The sequence below is a fragment of the Bidens hawaiensis genome, unplaced genomic scaffold, assembly GCF_021521415.1.
Source record: "Bidens hawaiensis isolate Kalapana, Puna unplaced genomic scaffold, B.hawaiensis_p1.1 tig00009327_1, whole genome shotgun sequence".
Taxonomy (NCBI): Eukaryota; Viridiplantae; Streptophyta; class Magnoliopsida; order Asterales; family Asteraceae; genus Bidens; species Bidens hawaiensis.
In genome coordinates, this window is record NW_027491688.1 from 212,733 (window position 1) to 233,400 (window position 20,668).

The 20,668-nt window shown below is 32.2% G+C and overlaps 2 protein-coding genes across 2 annotated transcripts; both read left to right on the forward strand.

Annotated features, from left to right (window-relative positions):
- Window positions 1-1,167: 1,167 nt before the first annotated feature.
- On the forward strand, window positions 1,168-2,686 carry LOC143531978 (strychnine-10-hydroxylase-like). The gene is made up of 3 exons (XM_077027147.1): window positions 1,168-1,404; window positions 1,556-1,568; window positions 2,586-2,686. The coding sequence occupies exons 1-3, from the start codon at window positions 1,168-1,170 to the stop codon at window positions 2,684-2,686; spliced, it is 351 nt and encodes a 116-aa protein (XP_076883262.1).
- Window positions 2,687-9,028: 6,342 nt separating this feature from the next.
- On the forward strand, window positions 9,029-10,818 carry LOC143532007 (cytochrome P450 CYP82D47-like). The gene is made up of 2 exons (XM_077027168.1): window positions 9,029-9,997; window positions 10,089-10,818. Exons 1-2 carry the CDS (start codon window positions 9,041-9,043, stop codon window positions 10,719-10,721), a joined length of 1,590 nt encoding a protein of 529 aa, XP_076883283.1. The 5' UTR covers window positions 9,029-9,040; the 3' UTR covers window positions 10,722-10,818.
- Window positions 10,819-20,668: the final 9,850 nt, after the last annotated feature.

The window sequence follows — 20,668 nt, forward strand, 5'->3', positions numbered from 1 at the left end:
TCAACGTTACGAACGCCAGAAACCATGGTGATGATTTTTGTTTTTATATATAGATCTGATGAGATCTGATTTTCGTTGTAACAGTGGATGGCGCCAATGAAGAAGCGTGGATCGACTCACTGGTAGACGATCTACTTTCCTCGGGTATGATTAGACTATTTCACCGATGGTTTCTCTTGGATCTGGGTTCTTCCACCTACAAAATGAACAGCACCGTCAACTTACCCCTCAGAAAGGGACAGAGGGGTCCTCTTTGGGGTAACCCTCCGGTGTGAGAATAAGTATTTTGTGGAGAAGATAATGATATGTGAGAGTAAGGAATTCTGAGAGTATTGCTTAATAGCTGAATACTCTATAATTTGATGTGATTGTATGTTACTGGCTGTAACTGTCTGCTTCAATGTGATTGAATGTGATTGAATGTCAATGAATGAGTATGAATGTGTGTCCATCAATGTGGAGTTGATGCTGTATTTATAGTGCTAGGGTTTCCACTGATTGGGCTCAGCCTTGTTGGCCTCCTCCAATTGCTCTGCGCCACGTGTCCTCTGGGACACCTGGTGCTTTCTCATTGGTTGTAATCACGTGGTAGCACATGTGTCATGCTGAGTTGTCCACCTTTCATTTGGCTTCTGTCAACATCAGCATATTCTTATTCCTTAAAAAGATACCTTCTGGAAGGTTGTCTGACGTGCACAATCAAGGTTGCCCTAATCCTGATTTGGATAAGGACGAGGTTGATTATGTGCATGTGTGATATGCGCCAATCCTGAGGATGCGCGAGGTCTTCTCTTTATTCTCACGCGCAGATGTTTCATGCGCAGATGTGATATGCGCCGCGCGCTGATGCGCCACGCGCATATGTGATATGCGTGAGCATATGTGTGCCTGGGCATATGATGCCTGAGCATGTGTGGTGCCTGGGCGTATGATGCCTGAGCATGTGTGATATGCGCCATGCGCGTAGGTTTTGGCTTAGTGCCTTCATAATGTCTTGATTTCAAGCTTCTTGTGGGTTGACCCGCCTTGCTCCGTGTTAAGGCGGGTACATACCTCTTCAGTGTTCACCAGGCTTTGGTTGTCAGTAGCGGGGCGGTAGCTAAAGAGTGCCTTACCACAAACGACAAGGCCTTTGCAACTCGACCCAAATCAAAGGCAGTAGAGTTCATGACCTATAACTATGGCGCGTTCCCCCTTGCTCCCTATGGGGATTACTGGAGACAAGTTCGCAAGATCATTATGCATGAGGTTCTCTCTCATACAAGAGTTGAGATGCTTGGAAATGTTCGAGTTTCAGAACTTAGAGCATCCGCAAAGGATATCTACAAGACATGGCGTATGAACAAAGACAGTGAAGGTTCAGATATGGTAAAGATGGACATTCAACAATTGTTTGGGAACTTGGTAATTAACCTTCTTATGAGGGTTGTATCAGGGCATATTATTGTTTGGGAACTTTTTTGGTGGATAAATTACTGTTAAATAAAAGCTAAATATTAACAATATTGTATTTATTGTTTTATATGATATTTTGAGTTAGTGTTTTATTTTTCAGGGAAGACAATTAGGTAAATTGTTGGTTGAAGACCCAACATTAAGCGTAAAAACATAGCAAAGCGGCAAGAAACCTATAACTATATTGAGCTGCAGTCTGAGAGCGATATGGATTCTGGGCCAAGCAGGAAGACAGGTATGTGCAAAAGTAATAAACTTTATGGGTTGAGCGGGTAATGCGTTAAAATAGCCTAAATCAAGTTGGTCATTTACTCTGTTTAATCATTTTTTTAAAAATATTTTATGAATAATTACCATGACAATTAAGATCATTTAAATAACATTTTTTGTAAGCCTTTTATTTGATCTTGAAATGGCGTATTCTATTTTCACCCATATCATGTTGATAGGACGAAACAGCTTTTTATCACAACATGTTTTATTTGGTCATGATTAAGTCGAAACACTTTTTTTCAATATTCTTAAAACTCTTTTATACATAATTAACATCAAATATGATTACAAAGTTATTTTGTTTCTTAGAATTGAGTATTGACCATTTTGACGTTTTAGAGGTATAACACACACACACACCCGAGTAGACCCACTGCCACCTATAGAATTTCTACATCTCATTCATTTGGTTTTATTTCTACAATTTTTGAGAATAAGTTTAAATATTGTTTTTAATAATCTTTGAGGCTTAATACTTGCTTAACTATGGGAAAATAACTCATATCATGCTTTATTAATGGCTAAATAATGATAATCATCATTGACAGAATTCTTTGGTTAATGAGTTTATGTTTTAAAATCCATTCACATCCCCATTCAAGTATACTATTAGTTCATATCCACAGTTAATGTATTGTTTATTTGATATTTAAATGTAATTTTTACGATAACTCTTACACGCAGTTCAGTTTGCACATATCTTGTACCCGAATAATATGAGCATCCTACATTGATTTCTCTGTTTCTCCTAACTGTAGTAGATCAAATTTCAAATATTGGTTTAATTGTGTGTGTATGTGTGTTTGTGTGTATGTGTGTTAGTTGATTGCTTAATAAATTGATGCTTTTATTTGCAGATGGAATTAGGACTGAATTAGATGACTTCTCACAATGCAACGGAGGTGTTTTGGATACGTCGTCTTTGATTATGTTGAGAGGTTCGATTATGATCTATTAGGTTTTATTTCCGGATTTGAAATTTACTAATGATATCATACTACATGTATTTTTTTTAATTTGTGCAAGCTATGACTGGCCATGCTACAAATAACTACTTTGTAACAACGCCTCTTCAATGTAATATAAAAATGGAACCAACAAAATATGTCGCCGCAGCACGAAAATGCTGACAAATATGCATTTAGTATGGTACCAAACTCAGTCTGCCCAGCTTTCATTACATTTTTAGTTTTACTTGAAAAACAACATGTAACAACTCGGGTTTTCGAATTTATATTTTTCTTAAAACCCGACCCACTTTGAAGTTTGGGTTATTTTCTTAAAAGTTGCATTTATAGAGAAGATTAATTATTAATATACTATTCCTTAAATTATTTATATAAAATATATTTTAGCTTTCTTGTTTTAGCACTTTTAACCCAATATATGAAGTTTAATCCCTTTATTGTGTCCATCCTCAAACTCCAGGGTCCTAATTGTAAATTATGTTATTATCCATATTACAATCTGGATATCAATACCCAAACCCGAATCCACATTCCTTTTGTTAATACTCGATTCAATTATCAATTTCTTGGACCATAATGTTCGTGTATTTGTTGTAATTGATCTTGTGTATCTCCTAGTTGTAGTAATTTCGGCATAATAAACGAATTAATCATGTTAAGTATATCGTATATGATCTGTTATACCTTATTAACCAAACCGACACTTGTTTATCTTGTATAACACAAAATTTTTTGTAATAATTTAATTAATTAACAAGATACGATCTCCTAAACCTAACCGTCCTAAGCCCTATATAAATTGGATTATTATCATCCTTTGACCACTTGTTCATAAGTTTCTTTGGTCGTCAGCTGTAGCATCAAATTTACACAACTTCGATCATCTAACGAGGTAATTGTTTAGTGTATGTAGAATCTCCTAAACCTAACCGTCCTAAGCCCTATATAAATTGGATTATTATCATCCTTTGACCACTCGTTCATAAGTTTCTTTGGCCGTCAGCTGTAGCATCAAATTTACACAACTCCGATCATCTAACGAGGTAATTGTTTACTATATGTAGATCGCGATCATGTAATGAACAAAAGCCCTAAGGCTTATTTGTTTAACAATTACAGATTCAATCCAATTGAATCTATTAGGGTTCATAATCAAATCTGGGTTATTTTGCTTCTATTTATATTTAATAGGATCTGGTTTAGTTTGCACGTCGCTGGTAGCCCAGCTGGGTAAGTCATTGGTTCATAGGGGGCAGGTCGCGGGTTCGACCCCCTGCCACCCCGAAATTTTAGTTATTTTTGTTATTATTTCTTTTTAAATCCTTTAATAAGTATAATAATAATTAGGGGTGTGCATGGGTCGGTTTGGGGCGGTTTCAAGCCAAACCCATAACCATAACCGATATATCGGTTAATGGATAACAATAACCATAACCGACCCGTTATGACGGTTATGGTTAATCGGTTTTGTAGGTTATAGTGAATCGGTTATGGGTCGGTTAACCGTAACCAAAAAAATGTAATTGGGCTTAAAAGTTTGGTACCAATTATTACAAAAACAACATGAAATAATCTAACAAAGTATATAATCGTTAATATTAATACCAAATATTCATAAAAAGAATAACATTATATAATCCAACAATGAAATTCAACTTAATTTGATAACTAACGTTGAATTAAAACATCACAGTGATATAATCCAACAACATGTTTGGTGGAAGTTAATCCCAAACATATTGTTGGTTAAATAAATGGGTCGGTTCGGTTATGACGGTTTTGGAATTATCTTTAGCCAAAACCGACCCGTATTTGACGGTTTTTATAAATACATTAAACCGACCCACCAGTTATGTCGGTTATCGGTTAAAACCGGTAAGGTTGTGTCAGTTATGGTTCGGTTAAACGATTATGGCGGTTAAGTTGCTCACCCCTAATAATAATAATGATTAAATAAAATTATTTTATTAAAACCCGATTATTGAACTTGTGTTTTTCTCGTCTTTCGTCCGTGTATGTACGTATATGTAAACATATATGTATATATACGTATATATAATATCACGTAAACTAATATTAATGGTTTAATATATATATATATATATGCAACAAGAAAAACTTTATATATAAATGTGTTTATATAATTTGACAAACTAATAACATTTTTAAGAGGTGTATTTTACTTATGTAGTATTTTTATATAATAAAATATTATAATATATTTATGATATATTTTTAAAAGGATTTTACGAGCTAATAATACAATATTAACTTAATAAATATTATAATAATTATCAAACTCTCATATCCGATCTAGTCCATTAACTTAGCGTATTCATATTCTATCTTCCTTTATAGGCTTTATCGTCAATGCGTGATTTCCGCGAATCGTCATTCTTATTGTTATTTATTTCCTTTTGCTCGTCTATTAAGGTAGGTACCACATTCCCCTATTTTACTTATTTTTACTGTTTTTGGGACATATGTGTTTAACAATTATTTCCCTACTATTTAATACACAGACTGCAACTATTGTCACTTGTGTTTAACGATTTGTACCTTACTTGTTACGTGCTTATTTGCTTTATGTGAACCGCATTCAGAGAGGTCCAACATTATCTAAGAATAGTATGATCATACGACAGTCGTAATAGCTTCGTGCTTTTCAACAGGTCATTTATTTACTCATTGGTTGAACTGCTTAGCTCATTTGACTTTGTTGCGTATTTATTTATCTATTGTATATATACACTAAAACTTGTGTGCTACTCACTCAACCTTATGTTAACAAATCTACTTTGTTTTTTACGCATATGCAGGTCATCGTGTGATGTGAAGTTATTTCAAGTTTTGGAAGATCACTTAATAATAAAGATAGAGAAAATTAACAAGACATTTGTTTTATGGTTTATCTTTGTTTGGTGAACTATTTGTCTTTCTGGATACTGTATTGAATACTTTGTTTTATTTGAATTAAATTTAATAGACATTGAAATTTCCAATATTGCATGATAGTACATTGAGAGCTGTAAGCAATCGGCTCACGCCCCGACATTTCCGCCGTAGGTTGAGGTGTGACACGACAACCAACGTTTTCATTGTATTTTTAGTTTAACTTGATTAACGACAACTAACGTATTGGTATGCCTTTGAAGAAATCATACATGCAAATGAAAGAATTTAGGGGATTTAATATGTAATTGAGAATTTAGTTTTGAATAATTATAATGTACATTTACTATAACTTGAGGCCTTTAAGAAAGATGTGACGTTTATATGTGTCGGCCGCTAATCAAGCATTTGATTTGTATGAATTGGTTTTAAGGAACCACATATGATGTGAGGCAATTCAAAATGGTATTTTATAACATTCTACTATGTAATCTCACTTTTATAAGTTTATGTTTTTCAGTACTTCTTTCCGTATGAATATGAATTGCAACTACAAATCACGTTGTCGTCTCAAAAAACATATTAAAGTTTGAAATTATATGTGTACTTGACGATTTCTATACTACTGCTCGTGTCGTACACATGTCAATAACCTAGTTAGTAATAAATTAATAACCAAGGTCCTTGAAAGTGTAAGATGTTATTCTTTCAAATAATATTATAATAATATGATTTCAATGGTTAAATAACAGTCAACATATGTTTTAAAAAACATGATAATGATAACAATCTTAATTCATATCAAATATTAAAAGTAATATTTTTGAAAATTGCTCATTCCATAATTGTATCATCCGTAACTAAACAACGATTTGACAAATGAACATATGACGTACGAGTCTTACAATTTAATAAAATACATAAAGCTAACACAAGAGTCACCATTAGAGAATAGGCGATCCCTAGTCCATCTACTAAGGAAGTACGAGTAACCAGTCTAGCGTAGAGTACTCAAACATGGTAAATTATCAAAAAAATAAATTTTAGAAACATATATATATATATATATATATATATATATATGTAAAGTATCATGAGTTTCTTAATATTTATAACAAAATATGTAAATATCAATATAAATGAAAAGGACACAACTTTATATATTAAAACATTATAAAAACTGATGGTCATTATTATATATATTAAAAAGTGGATTTTTTTCCCTCACACAATTACTATTCAATTTACTATTTATTTACTTTTTCTTTTTCCTTTTTTCTTTAAAGTTCACTACTTTTTTACATGTGTTGGTGTTTTAATTTTTTAGTACTTAACTTTTATTTTATTATTTATAATTTTTATATGTTGTAACTATTAAAAATATAGTATAGATCGTCAGATCGGTACACTATCAAATTATTTTTTTTCCATTTATTTTGCTTTTTTGTTTCAATTATTTATAATATTTAACAAACTATATTTCTAAACCTTAAACTTGGGCAATTGTCAGATTTACATGTTTTATTTATTGGTTAAAATTTTCTTAAACTTTGCTTGCGTTTTTGTTATGGTTGGTTGATCTTTAAAATGACTGAAACTTTTCATGATTTAAATTATCCCGTTGTCACATGTTTTTATATCCGCGTTTAGACGTTTGATACCACGCCTTTAATATATGATTTTTTTTGGCTTACTAATTCATGTTTACCAATTTGTGCTGATATTGTCGATACTAACCGAATTTGTGTCGGTTCGCAACTGCAACGTGCTCATATTTTTTGTTCCTCATGATAATATGTCGTATTGTGGCATTTACAGATTTATTTATTTTTGTTTAGTTTCGATGTCGTAAGCCGATACATGTTGATGTCGCATCGACTACAACAAGTTCGTGGTTTAACGTTTTTACGTATGTTTTTTTTTGTTGTTCGGTTTAATGGCTCCGCAGCGAAGCGCGGGGTCGTATATCCTAGTTAATTATAAAAATGAAATTCATTCTTTTATATTATAGATATAGGAATTATGTTTTATTTATTTTTAAAGTCAAATCAGTTCGAGTTGACTATCTAGATCCAATTTTAGTTAAGTTTTACCACATTTGATCAATTCTAAGTAGATGGCCGGAAATTAAAGAAAGTCGCCTCATTATTTTTCTAATAATGTTTTTCAAAGTTTAAAACCGTAATTAGTTTTTGATCTTTGATAAAAGAAAAAAATAATGATTTACGTTTGTCTATAACTTGAACTTGAGTAATCTAGTTAAGCAGTTTGGACAATGTGTGGGTTTGATTAGAATCGATACTATTGTCACTTCGACCCGCGCACAAGGATCCAACGGTGTGGGCTTAGTGTAGTGTATTGGCTTTAATCGACGAAATGAGTTTGGTTAGACATGAGATTTAGTTGATGCCAGAACAATGCAATGTCTAGTGCATATTGATACAAATCATTTAAATATATAAATTAAGGATCGTTGCACCATAATTGCTAACGATGAATACCATCAAATCAAGAAACTGGCTTAGTGTTGGAATTAGTTTTTAAGTATCTGACTGTATCCAAAAATGTAATTAATGTTTTCATATATACAGTTAAAAATCCAATTTCCTTTTTAACTAGTATTTAGGACCCATGCTATGTGGTGGGATCGTTAAATAAAATAAATAGACATAAAAAACCACACATACACGTCATGTCACTATTGTCTTTTAGCCTTTGGTCTGTTTTTCACATTGGCTTGAATCTGCATAGAAATGGTTCACATTAAAGGTAATGTAGGGTTAATTCATAGGAAACTGGTTGACAAACGCTAAACTTAATTAGTCGATAATACAGCGGTGAGGAAATGGTGCTCGAACAAGGGTGTTCTAGCCGGAATGAAAATTTGGGTAGGGTACCGGTTATAAGTTTTGTTTTTCTAATTCTTTTAGCTAAAAATTCATAGAAAGACTAATGTTCATTCACTTCGGTTATGATCTGTTTTTGAGGACATCCCAAAGTGTTCTGATATATGATAGACCGCTCGCATTTATTGCATGATATATGAGACAGCCGTGAGCCGTGAAACCGTAAAACAATGAAAACCATAAAATAGAAAAAAAGAAAATAATAATAATAATAATAAATATGATTATAATAAATAAATATAAATAAAAGAAATTTAAAAAAAAAAATTCAATACACAACAGCCGCTGACTTCTAACCTTTGAAAATTATTAATTTTGACAACAATAAATATGACGTTGACAATTTCCTTTGTAATGTTTTGTTTTGAACGGTGACCATGACAATATCTAGATGACCAACGAAAAAAATATTGTTTATTATAATTTCTCCGGTCAATCATTTGAACCCCTTAAAAAGCTACACCTATCGCTCAGCTATATATACTCTGGATTAGGGCCGCTATTAATTGTATAACACTCGCATAGTTCTCTTTGCATACAGAAGGCATGGAGTTCCATAATATGCTCTCATTTTCAACAGCTTTAGCGTCCATTCTTATTGTTTTTGTAACAACTTTCCTGTTGCGCATCTTGAGGGGAAAGCAAGTGAATACCCCACCGGCACCTCGAGCGAAGGGTGCGCTGCCTATAATAGGCCACATGCACCACCTAGGTGGATCTAAGATAACACATCATGTTTTAGGTGACATGTCAGAAAAGTATGGCCCTGTCTTTACCATCAAGCTTGGTGTTCACCAGGCTTTGGTTGTCAGTAGCGGGGCGGTAGCTAAAGAGTGCCTTACCACAAACGACAAGGCCTTTGCAACTCGACCCAAATCAAAGGCAGTAGAGTTCATGACCTATAACTATGGCGCGTTCCCCCTTGCTCCCTATGGGGATTACTGGAGACAAGTTCGCAAGATCATTATGCATGAGGTTCTCTCTCATACAAGAGTTGAGATGCTTGGAAATGTTCGAGTTTCAGAACTTAGAGCATCCGCAAAGGATATCTACAAGACATGGCGTATGAACAAAGACAGTGAAGGTTCAGATATGGTAAAGATGGACATGCAACAATTGTTTGGGAACTTGGTAATTAACCTTCTTATGAGGGTTGTATCAGGGCATAGGCTCCACTACAAGGATGCGGAAGCAGTAAGATTTCAGAATGTCGTAAAGAAATTCTTTAAGTTATTCACCACATTTGTCGCGGCAGATTTCCTTCCCTTTACAAATGGTTTCGACCTAGGAGGATATGAGAAAGAAATGAAAATGGTAGGTACAGAAATTGACGATATCGTTGAAGGATGGTTAAGGAGGCGAAAGGAAGAGAGGGAGTCTAGCTCAACACAACAAGAAGGTGACCAACACTTCATGGATGTGCTGATTTCTACTGTTCAAGATGCCGCTGAAGACGATTTTCCAGGATTTGACCATGATACAGTTATCAAGGCAACGAGTCTGGTAATTAATTACTTTATCATCGTTTCTTAAGTTTACGCCATGTAGCTCATAATCAAATCCAATAACACTAGCGGTAATTTCAATTCTGCAGGGACTTATAATTGCTGGCTCGGACACCACATCTGTAACTTTAACATGGGCTTTAGCCTTACTACTTAATAACCCACACGCATTAAAAGCTGTCCAAGATGAAATTGATAAACATGTTGGACGAGATAGACTGGTGGAGGAGTCAGACTTGAAGAACTTAGTTTACCTTGACGCCGTTATCAAAGAAACAATGCGTTTGCACCCGGCTGGACCGCTCTCCATTCCTCGCGAGTCTATGGAGGATTGCACTGTGAGTGGCTACAATATCCCAAAAGGCACACGCTTGTTTGTAAATATTTGGAAAATCCATCGTGATCCAAATATATGGACAGATCCATTAGAATTTAAACCAGAAAGATTCTTGACAACTCACAAGGATATTGATCTTAAAGGAAAAAGTTTTGAGTTGCTTCCTTTCGGTAGTGGCAGAAGAATGTGCCCTGGTATTTTCTTTGTTTTAAAGGTTGTGCCTTTAACATTAGCCAATATGATTCAACAATTTGTGATAAGCAAACCATCAAATGAGCCACTTGATTTGACTGAAAGCCCGGGACAAACTGGCAGCAAATCAACACCATTAGAAGTCCTTCTGGCCCCTCGTTTGCCCCTGAATATGTATCATGTTGGCAAATGATCGATATATGTATCAGACATCAAATCGTTTACAACCCCATTCCCATCCATCTTGTGAACCAAGTACTTGTCTAGATAACTATATCCATAAACACATCAGCTCTTGTCTAGTTGCAATAAGCTTTATTACAGCATTTGTATTTTGTTGCCTTTTTTTCTTTTACCTGTGTTTAGAGTTATTTGTATGTTTGTTTACTGCTGTAAACATTTCTATAAATAAATTGTATGCTTTAGTTCTTGCAGGTATGAGAAAACGTTATACACAAAACTAAACTAATGAATAAATCTTTGCAACTTTGATTTCTGTCTATAGAGTTCTTTGTGTATAACCTTGACAATATATAATAATGTTGTGAAAATTCTCTAAGTTAGAATCTTGACTTTTGAATCTATGAAATCCACAATCAACTTGAAGTATTCCAAAAATGCCCTTGAACTGCCATAACTTGCAATCTGTCTGATCTGAAAATACCAACTCCATTAGTCACCATTTTCCCCCTTAACGCCAATAACAATATGTTCATCAGTTCATGTTCAAGGATTATACAGCCTCAAATGGGTTATTTTATATTACCGTCTCAAATACTATGCTGAAGTAATTTACCCTACGCACTGTTTAAAAAGTACTAATGTTTTGTATTTAAATGTTAAGAGTACTTAACTCTATTGTTGTATGCAGACTTTGGATCAAAGAGAGATCAAATAATATGGAGCTTTTCCTATATTGAAAGGGGGCATATGAGCCTATGAGGTATTGTGTATATAGACCAGAGGTCAAATTACAATATCATAACTAAATTTATTACATAATCATTTGTATGAATGCATGTTGTGATCTAGATTTTAGTCTGAACGGTAAACGATCGAGGAGTTTGATGTTGACATTGACTTGACATAAATTACCCAAATAGTTTAAGGTCTTACATCAACATATTTTTGAAAACTAGAAAATTAACAATGGGTTAAACGTACCCACAAACATGTCGGGTTGACATGAAAACAACCCGTTTAGATATACATGTTTGAGCTTATATGGGACTAATCATAAGCAAAATTATGGGGTTCGATTCCAAATTGCTCCTTAAATCAGTTACTTGACGTGATCTGCAAACTAGGTAGATGGCGTCAAATTACTATGAATAGGTAATATAGTTTTTATAATCAAATTGCACTAATTTTGACGTTATATAACTAATCTCGTGAAAATAACGTTAAAAAGTGGCGGAAGGTTAATCAGGCATCATGTGGTGGCGTTGATAGCAGAAAGACAAGGGTACATGCACCAATCGGCGGTGTCCCGATGGTTGAGTGTTATGTGCCTTATGTTCTAGGCTTGATGCAATACTACTATCGAGCCGAGGGTCTCGCCGGAAGCAGTCTATCTATTCCTAAAGGGTAGAGGTAAGATTGTCTACATCTTACGGGTAAGATTGTCTACATCTTACTCTTCTCATGCCCTACCATAGCTTTGCTATTGGTGGGATATACTGAGTGCGATAATGATGATGATGATCTGACACCCTAATTCTCTATACAGAACTTAATTTTTCTGGGCTAAAAGTTTTCAACTCAGCTCAATTGTTCTTATGGTTACTTCATTATATCACGTTAAAGTTCCCTTTGACTTAGTGTGTGTGTGTGTTTTATTTAAAAAAAAATAATCACCTAACAGCTCAAGCTGTCTAAAACAAAGCAAACCCAAGTATCATTTTCTAAACTCAAGTTTAAGAAGCCCGTATTTATCTGTCTATTTAATTTAAATAGCCCAAGTAGTAAGTGCTTAAACCAATATAAAGCCCTATAAGGCCCAATTAAATGCTAAACCGAAAACCCTAAATATAACGAACTTAAACAAGCCCGCACTCCCGCATATCGTATCTCATTAATAATTAACAATATTTATTAGATCATCAAATTAACCCAGTAATACTAAAATCATGTTGCAAACACTAAACTTACTGACAACATTTAGGCTACTTTGGTTATGTGTCCCGTATCATGTGGATGTTCCGGAGGCTGCTAAACATTTAACGATATCCCGCCCTTTGGCGATTGCGGTTTGGCATAGTATTAGAGCATGGTGTTGTTGAAGCTGTCAACATCCAAAAGCTGAAGTTTCGGTCACAAGTTTTCAAGTCAAATTAGTCACGTTTATTTATCTTTATCACATGTTTATTTTCTGTTACTAGTGGTTAGTTATTTCCTGTTTTCATGGTAGTATGGAGTCATGGCTTAGTGCCATAGTGGTAGTTTCTTTATTTTATAGTATTTATATTCTCAGTTTGTACGTTGATTATTATCCAGTTTTTCATTAATAGAAAAAGCTTTTACAGCAATTCTTTCTTGTGTGTCTTCTGTGTAAACAACAAACAAGTTCTTTGCTTTGATTCATCACTTAATTCAACAGGTGTAGGCTCCTTACCTTATGTTCGTTCTCAATTGATGGTGTCGTGGAACAACGTGAGTTCGTAACAGCGATAGCTAGCATTCATCAAAATATAATTCAAAATATATTTGGAGCATTTGGAAGGCGAGAAGCAAGAAAGTTTTCTACAAAATAATTACCCGGGCAAACAAAATTGTGGATGAAGTAAAACTTTAAGCTTTCTTTGGGTGATCTCAAGGTCAAGAAAGTTTTTAATAAATTGATAGCATTGGTGTAAGGCTGATTTTGCTATATTTGTAGGTATACTGCAATGTTGTTCTGGGCATTAGCCTCTTGTTGGCCCTTCTTGGTTAAAATGTTTTTTACCATTCAAAATGAAAAAAAAAAATCAAATATATCTTTCATGCATAATTCCCAAATATCATATATAAGACTTATTTAATGTAAATAGCGTTGCATATACACACCAAGCTATTCATTTTATAATATTTTTGTGAGGATTTATCTTGAAACTACTTTGCATCCAAAAATAAGTAATCAATTCTGGATTGAAGCTTTAATATGCATACCATGAACTCAAACTTCAGGCACTATACCATTAATTGAATCGTCCATAACTAAACTAATTGTTGGGAAATTTCGGATTTGTAAGTTAGAGGTTGTGTAGAACTTTCAAATCGAAACTATTTGATGGTTTTTCAAATAAATCAATCAGATGAGATCAAGAATGAGTTTGTGATTATTTTCGAGTGAGACCGTGAACCAGAGAATAAGATAGTTCAACCAAATGAACAGAATTAATGATATACATATTAGGGTTTGGTAACTGTCTTGGCCGGTTATCGTTTTGATTTTTAAATTTTAAAAAATACACCCATATTTTGACTCAGTTAGGGGCGTTGTCCGTTGGACCATGCTACCAGCCCCACCCCACCCCGAACCAGTAGTGGACCCAAAAAAATTTCTACGGGGGCGAAAAAATTTAGAGGGTCGATTGTTCATCGTATAACGGCAAACAACTTTGAGGTCGAGTTAGGTCATATAATAAAAAAAACAATATCTCTGCATTACTATGTACAACTTTATATTATTTGAAACATATTTAGTATTTATTACAATATGTTTTTGGTTTTTTATTTTGTTTTTATCGACTTTTGGATTCGTTTTAATTAGGTTTTTAGCTTTGTTTCAAAATATTCAATTTAAAATTAAGAGTTGTTATTTTTTTTTCTGTTTTATAAGTTTCATCTCAATTAATTTGGTTTAAAATTAAAAAAATTGGTTTCTTTTAGTCAACTAGTGTTCTAATTCTTATTTATATTAATATTATTCTTTGTTATGTTGTCTTTCTGGTTAAATAAACAACTTAAAGAATCTTTTAATAAATGCACGTTTAATTTTAATCCGTGAGCCTAACATTTAATAAAAGTCATAATTATGTTAAAATTTCGAAATACCTATTAATAATATTAATCATTTTAAAAGTCCCGTTCTAAACAAACAAATCCAATTATATCGAAAAACATTAATGTAATTAATTTCTCATTCATTTTATTACCTCTTACAATTAACAAACTTATTTTAAGCAAATTCAATTTTATATTAAAACTCATTAATCTTAAATTTGTAGGAAAATAATTTGAAAATTTAAGTTATTAATTGGTGTCTAGAATGTTTCATTCTCATTTATATTTTGTTTAATTATATGTTACAATTACCATTTTAAGTTATCAAGATCAGTTGTATATTCTTAACTTTTTTGGTGGATAAATTACTGTTAAATAAAAGCTATATAAAAACAATATTGTATTTATTGTTTTATATGATATTTTGAGTTAGTGTTTTATTTTCCAGGGAAGACAATTAGGTAAATTGTTGGTTGAAGACCCAACATTAAGCGTAAAAACATAGCAAAGCGGCAAGAAACCTATAACTATATTGAGCTGCAGTCTGAGAGCGATATGGATTCTGGGCCAAGCAGGAAGACAGGTATGTGCAAAAGTAATAAACTTTATGGGTTGAGCGGGTAATGCGTTAAAATAGCCTAAATCAAGTTGGTCATTTACTCTGTTTAATCATTTTTTTAAAAATATTTTATGAATAATTACCATGACAATTAAGATCATTTAAATAACATTTTTTGTAAGCCTTTTATTTGATCTTGAAATGGCGTATTCTATTTTCACCCATATCATGTTGATAGGACGAAACAGCTTTTTATCACAACATGTTTTATTTGGTCATGATTAAGTCGAAACACTTTTTTTCAATATTCTTAAAACTCTTTTATACATAATTAACATCAAATATGATTACAAAGTTATTTTGTTTCTTAGAATTGAGTATTGACCATTTTGACGTTTTAGAGGTATAACACACACACACACCCGAGTAGACCCACTGCCACCTATAGAATTTCTACATCTCATTCATTTGGTTTTATTTCTACAATTTTTGAGAATAAGTTTAAATATTGTTTTTAATAATCTTTGAGGCTTAATACTTGCTTAACTATGGGAAAATAACTCATATCATGCTTTATTAATGGCTAAATAATGATAATCATCATTGACAGAATTCTTTGGTTAATGAGTTTATGTTTTAAAATCCATTCACATCCCCATTCAAGTATACTATTAGTTCATATCCACAGTTAATGTATTGTTTATTTGATATTTAAATGTAATTTTTACGATAACTCTTACACGCAGTTCAGTTTGCACATATCTTGTACCCGAATAATATGAGCATCCTACATTGATTTCTCTGTTTCTCCTAACTGTAGTAGATCAAATTTCAAATATTGGTTTAATTGTGTGTGTATGTGTGTTTGTGTGTGTGTGTGTGTTAGTTGATTGCTTAATAAATTGATGCTTTTATTTGCAGGTGGAATTAGGACTGAATTAGATGACTTCTCACAATGCAACGGAGGTGTTTTGGATACGTCGTCTTTGATTATGTTGAGAGGTTCGATTATGATCTATTAGGTTTTATTTCCGGATTTGAAATTTACTAATGATATCATACTACATGTATTTTTTTTAATTTGTGCAAACTATGACTGGCCATGCTACAAATAACTACTTTGTAACAACGCCTCTTCAATGTAATATAAAAATGGAACCAACAAAATATGTCGCCGCAGCACGAAAATGCTGACAAATATGCATTTAGTATGGTACCAAACTCAGTCTGCCCAGCTTTCATTACATTTTTAGTTTTACTTGAAAAACAACATGTAACAACTCGGGTTTTCGAATTTATATTTTTCTTAAAACCCGACCCACTTTGAAGTTTGGGTTATTTTCTTAAAAGTTGCATTTATAGAGAAGATTAATTATTAATATACTATTCCTTAAATTATTTATATAAAATATATTTTAGCTTTCTTGTTTTAGCACTTTTAACCCAATATATGAAGTTTAATCCCTTTATTGTGTCCATCCTCAAACTCCAGGGTCCTAATTGTAAATTATGTTATTATCCATATTACAATCTGGATATCAATACCCAAACCCGAATCCACATTCCTTTTGTTAATACTCGATTCAATTATCAATTTCTTGGACCATAATGTTCGTGTATTTGTTGTAATTGATCTTGTGTATCTCCTAGTTGTAGTAATTTCGGCATAATAAACGAATTAATCATGTTAAGTATATCGTATATGATCTGTTATACCTTATTAACCAAACCGACACTTGTTTATCTTGTATAACACAAAATTTTTTGTAATAATTTAATTAATTAACAAGATACGATCTCCTAAACCTACCGTCCTAAGCCCTATATAAATTGGATTATTATCATCCTTTGACCACTTGTTCATAAGTTTCTTTGGTCGTCAGCTGTAGCATCAAATTTACACAACTTCGATCATCTAACGAGGTAATTGTTTAGTGTATGTAGAATCTCCTAAACCTAACCGTCCTAAGCCCTATATAAATTGGATTATTATCATCCTTTGACCACTCGTTCATAAGTTTCTTTGGCCGTCAGCTGTAGCATCAAATTTACACAACTCCGATCATCTAACGAGGTAATTGTTTACTATATGTAGATCGCGATCATGTAATGAACAAAAGCCCTAAGGCTTATTTGTTTAACAATTACAGATTCAATCCAATTGAATCTATTAGGGTTCATAATCAAATCTGGGTTATTTTGCTTCTATTTATATTTAATAGGATCTGGTTTAGTTTGCACGTCGCTGGTAGCCCAGCTGGGTAAGTCATTGGTTCATAGGGGGCAGGTCGCGGGTTCGACCCCCTGCCACCCCGAAATTTTAGTTATTTTTGTTATTATTTCTTTTTAAATCCTTTAATAAGTATAATAATAATTAGGGGTGTGCATGGGTCGGTTTGGGGCGGTTTCAAGCCAAACCCATAACCATAACCGATATATCGGTTAATGGATAACAATAACCATAACCGACCCGTTATGACGGTTATGGTTAATCGGTTTTGTAGGTTATAGTGAATCGGTTATGGGTCGGTTAACCGTAACCAAAAAAATGTAATTGGGCTTAAAAGTTTGGTACCAATTATTACAAAAACAACATGAAATAATCTAACAAAGTATATAATCGTTAATATTAATACCAAATATTCATAAAAAGAATAACATTATATAATCCAACAATGAAATTCAACTTAATTTGATAACTAACGTTGAATTAAAACATCACAGTGATATAATCCAACAACATGTTTGGTGGAAGTTAATCCCAAACATATTGTTGGTTAAATAAATGGGTCGGTTCGGTTATGACGGTTTTGGAATTATCTTTAGCCAAAACCGACCCGTATTTGACGGTTTTTATAAATACATTAAACCGACCCACCAGTTATGTCGGTTATCGGTTAAAACCGGTAAGGTTGTGTCAGTTATGGTTCGGTTAAACGATTATGGCGGTTAAGTTGCTCACCCCTAATAATAATAATGATTAAATAAAATTATTTTATTAAAACCCGATTATTGAACTTGTGTTTTTCTCGTCTTTCGTCCGTGTATGTACGTATATGTAAACATATATGTATATATACGTATATATAATATCACGTAAACTAATATTAATGGTTTAATATATATATATATATATATATATATATATATATATATATATATATATATATATATGCAACAAGAAAAACTTTATATATAAATGTGTTTATATAATTTGACAAACTAATAACATTTTTAAGAGGTGTATTTTACTTATGTAGTATTTTTATATAATAAAATATTATAATATATTTATGATATATTTTTAAAAGGATTTTACGAGCTAATAATACAATATTAACTTAATAAATATTATAATAATTATCAAACTCTCATATCCGATCTAGTCCATTAACTTAGCGTATTCATATTCTATCTTCCTTTATAGGCTTTATCGTCAATGCGTGATTTCCGCGAATCGTCATTCTTATTGTTATTTATTTCCTTTTGCTCGTCTATTAAGGTAGGTACCACATTCCCCTATTTTACTTATTTTAACTGTTTTTGGGACATATGTGTTTAACAATTATTTCCCTACTATTTAATACACAGACTGCAACTATTGTCACTTGTGTTTAACGATTTGTACCTTACTTGTTACGTGCTTATTTGCTTTATGTGAACCGCATTCAGAGAGGTCCAACATTATCTAAGAATAGTATGATCATACGACAGTCGTAATAGCTTCGTGCTTTTCAACAGGTCATTTATTTACTCATTGGTTGAACTGCTTAGCTCATTTGACTTTGTTGCGTATTTATTTATCTATTGTATATATACACTAAAACTTGTGTGCTACTCACTCAACCTTATGTTAACAAATCTACTTTGTTTTTTACGCATATGCAGGTCATCGTGTGATGTGAAGTTATTTCAAGTTTTGGAAGATCACTTAATAATAAAGATAGAGAAAATTAACAAGACATTTGTTTTATGGTTTATGTTTGTTTGGTGAACTATTTGTCTTTCTGGATACTGTATTGAATACTTTGTTTTATTTGAATTAAATTTAATAGACATTGAAATTTCCAATATTGCATGATAGTACATTGAGAGCTGTAAGCAATCGGCTCACGCCCCGACATTTCCGCCGTAGGTTGAGGTGTGACACGACAACCAACGTTTTCATTGTATTTTTAGTTTAACTTGATTAACGACAACTAACGTATTGGTATGCCTTTGAAGAAATCATACATGCAAATGAAAGAATTTAGGGGATTTAATATGTAATTGAGAATTTAGTTTTGAATAATTATAATGTTCATTTACTATAACTTGAGGCCTTTAAGAAAGATAGTGACGTTTATATGTGTCGGCCGCTAATCAAGCATTTGATTTGTATGAATTGGTTTTAAGGAACCACATATGATGTGAGGCAATTCAAAATGGTATTTTATAACATTCTACTATGTAACCTCACTTTTATAAGTTTATGTTTTTCAGTACTTCTTTCCGTATGAATATGAATTGCAACTACAAATCACGTTGTCGTCTCAAAAAACATATTAAAGTTTGAAATTATATATGTGTACTTGACGATTTCTATACTACTGCTCGTGTCATACACATGTCAATAACCTAGTTAGTAATAAATTAATAACCAAGGTCCTTGAAAGTGTAAGATGTTATTCTTTCAGATAATATTATAATAATATGATTTCAATGGTTAAATAACAGTCAACATATGTTTAAAAAAACATGATAATGATAACAATCTTAATTCATATCAAATATTAAAAGTAATATTTTTGAAAATTGCTCATTCCATAATTGTATCATCCGTAACTAAACAACGATTTGACAAATGAACATATGACGTACGAGTCTTACAATTTAATAAAATACATAAAGCTAACACAAGAGTCACCATTAGAGAATAGGCGATCCCTAGTCCATCTACTAAGGAAGTACGAGTAACCAGTCTAGCGTAGAGTACTCAAACATGGTAAATTATCAAAAAAATAAATTTTAGAAACATATATATATATATATATATATATATATATATATATATATATATGTAAAGTATCATGAGTTTCTTAATATTTATAACAAAATATGTAAATATCAATATAAATGAAAAGGACACAACTTTATATACTAAAACATTATAAAAACTGATGGTCATTATTATATATATTAAAAAGTGGATTTTTTTCCCTCACACAATTACTATTCAATTTACTATTTATTTACTTTTTTTTTTCCTTTTTTCTTTAAAGTTCACTACTTTTTTACATGTGTTGGTGTTTTAATTTTTTAGTACTTAACTTTTATTTTATTATTTATAATTTTTATATGTTGTAACTATTAAAAATATAGTATAGATCGTCAGATCGGTACACTATCAAATTATTTTTTTTCCATTTATTTTGCTTTTTTGTTTCAATTATTTATAATATTTAACAAACTATATTTCTAAACCTTAAACTTGGGCAATTGTCAGATTTACATGTTTTATTTATTGGTTAAAATTTTCTTAAACTTTGCTTGCGTTTTTGTTATGGTTGGTTGATCTTTAAAATGACTGAAACTTTTCATGATTTAAATTATCCCGT

What these genes read in the sequence shown, in the direction of transcription:
- LOC143531978 (XM_077027147.1), top strand. Translation starts at nt 1,168, where the DNA reads ATGACCTATAACTATGGCGCGTTCCCCCTTGCTCCCTATGGGGATTAC.
- LOC143532007 (XM_077027168.1), top strand. Translation starts at nt 9,041, where the DNA reads ATGGAGTTCCATAATATGCTCTCATTTTCAACAGCTTTAGCGTCCATT. An exon ending in TTATCAAGGCAACGAGTCTG is followed by an intron (nt 9,998 to 10,088) that starts GTAATTAATTAC and finishes TCAATTCTGCAG; the next exon opens with GGACTTATAATTGCTGGCTC.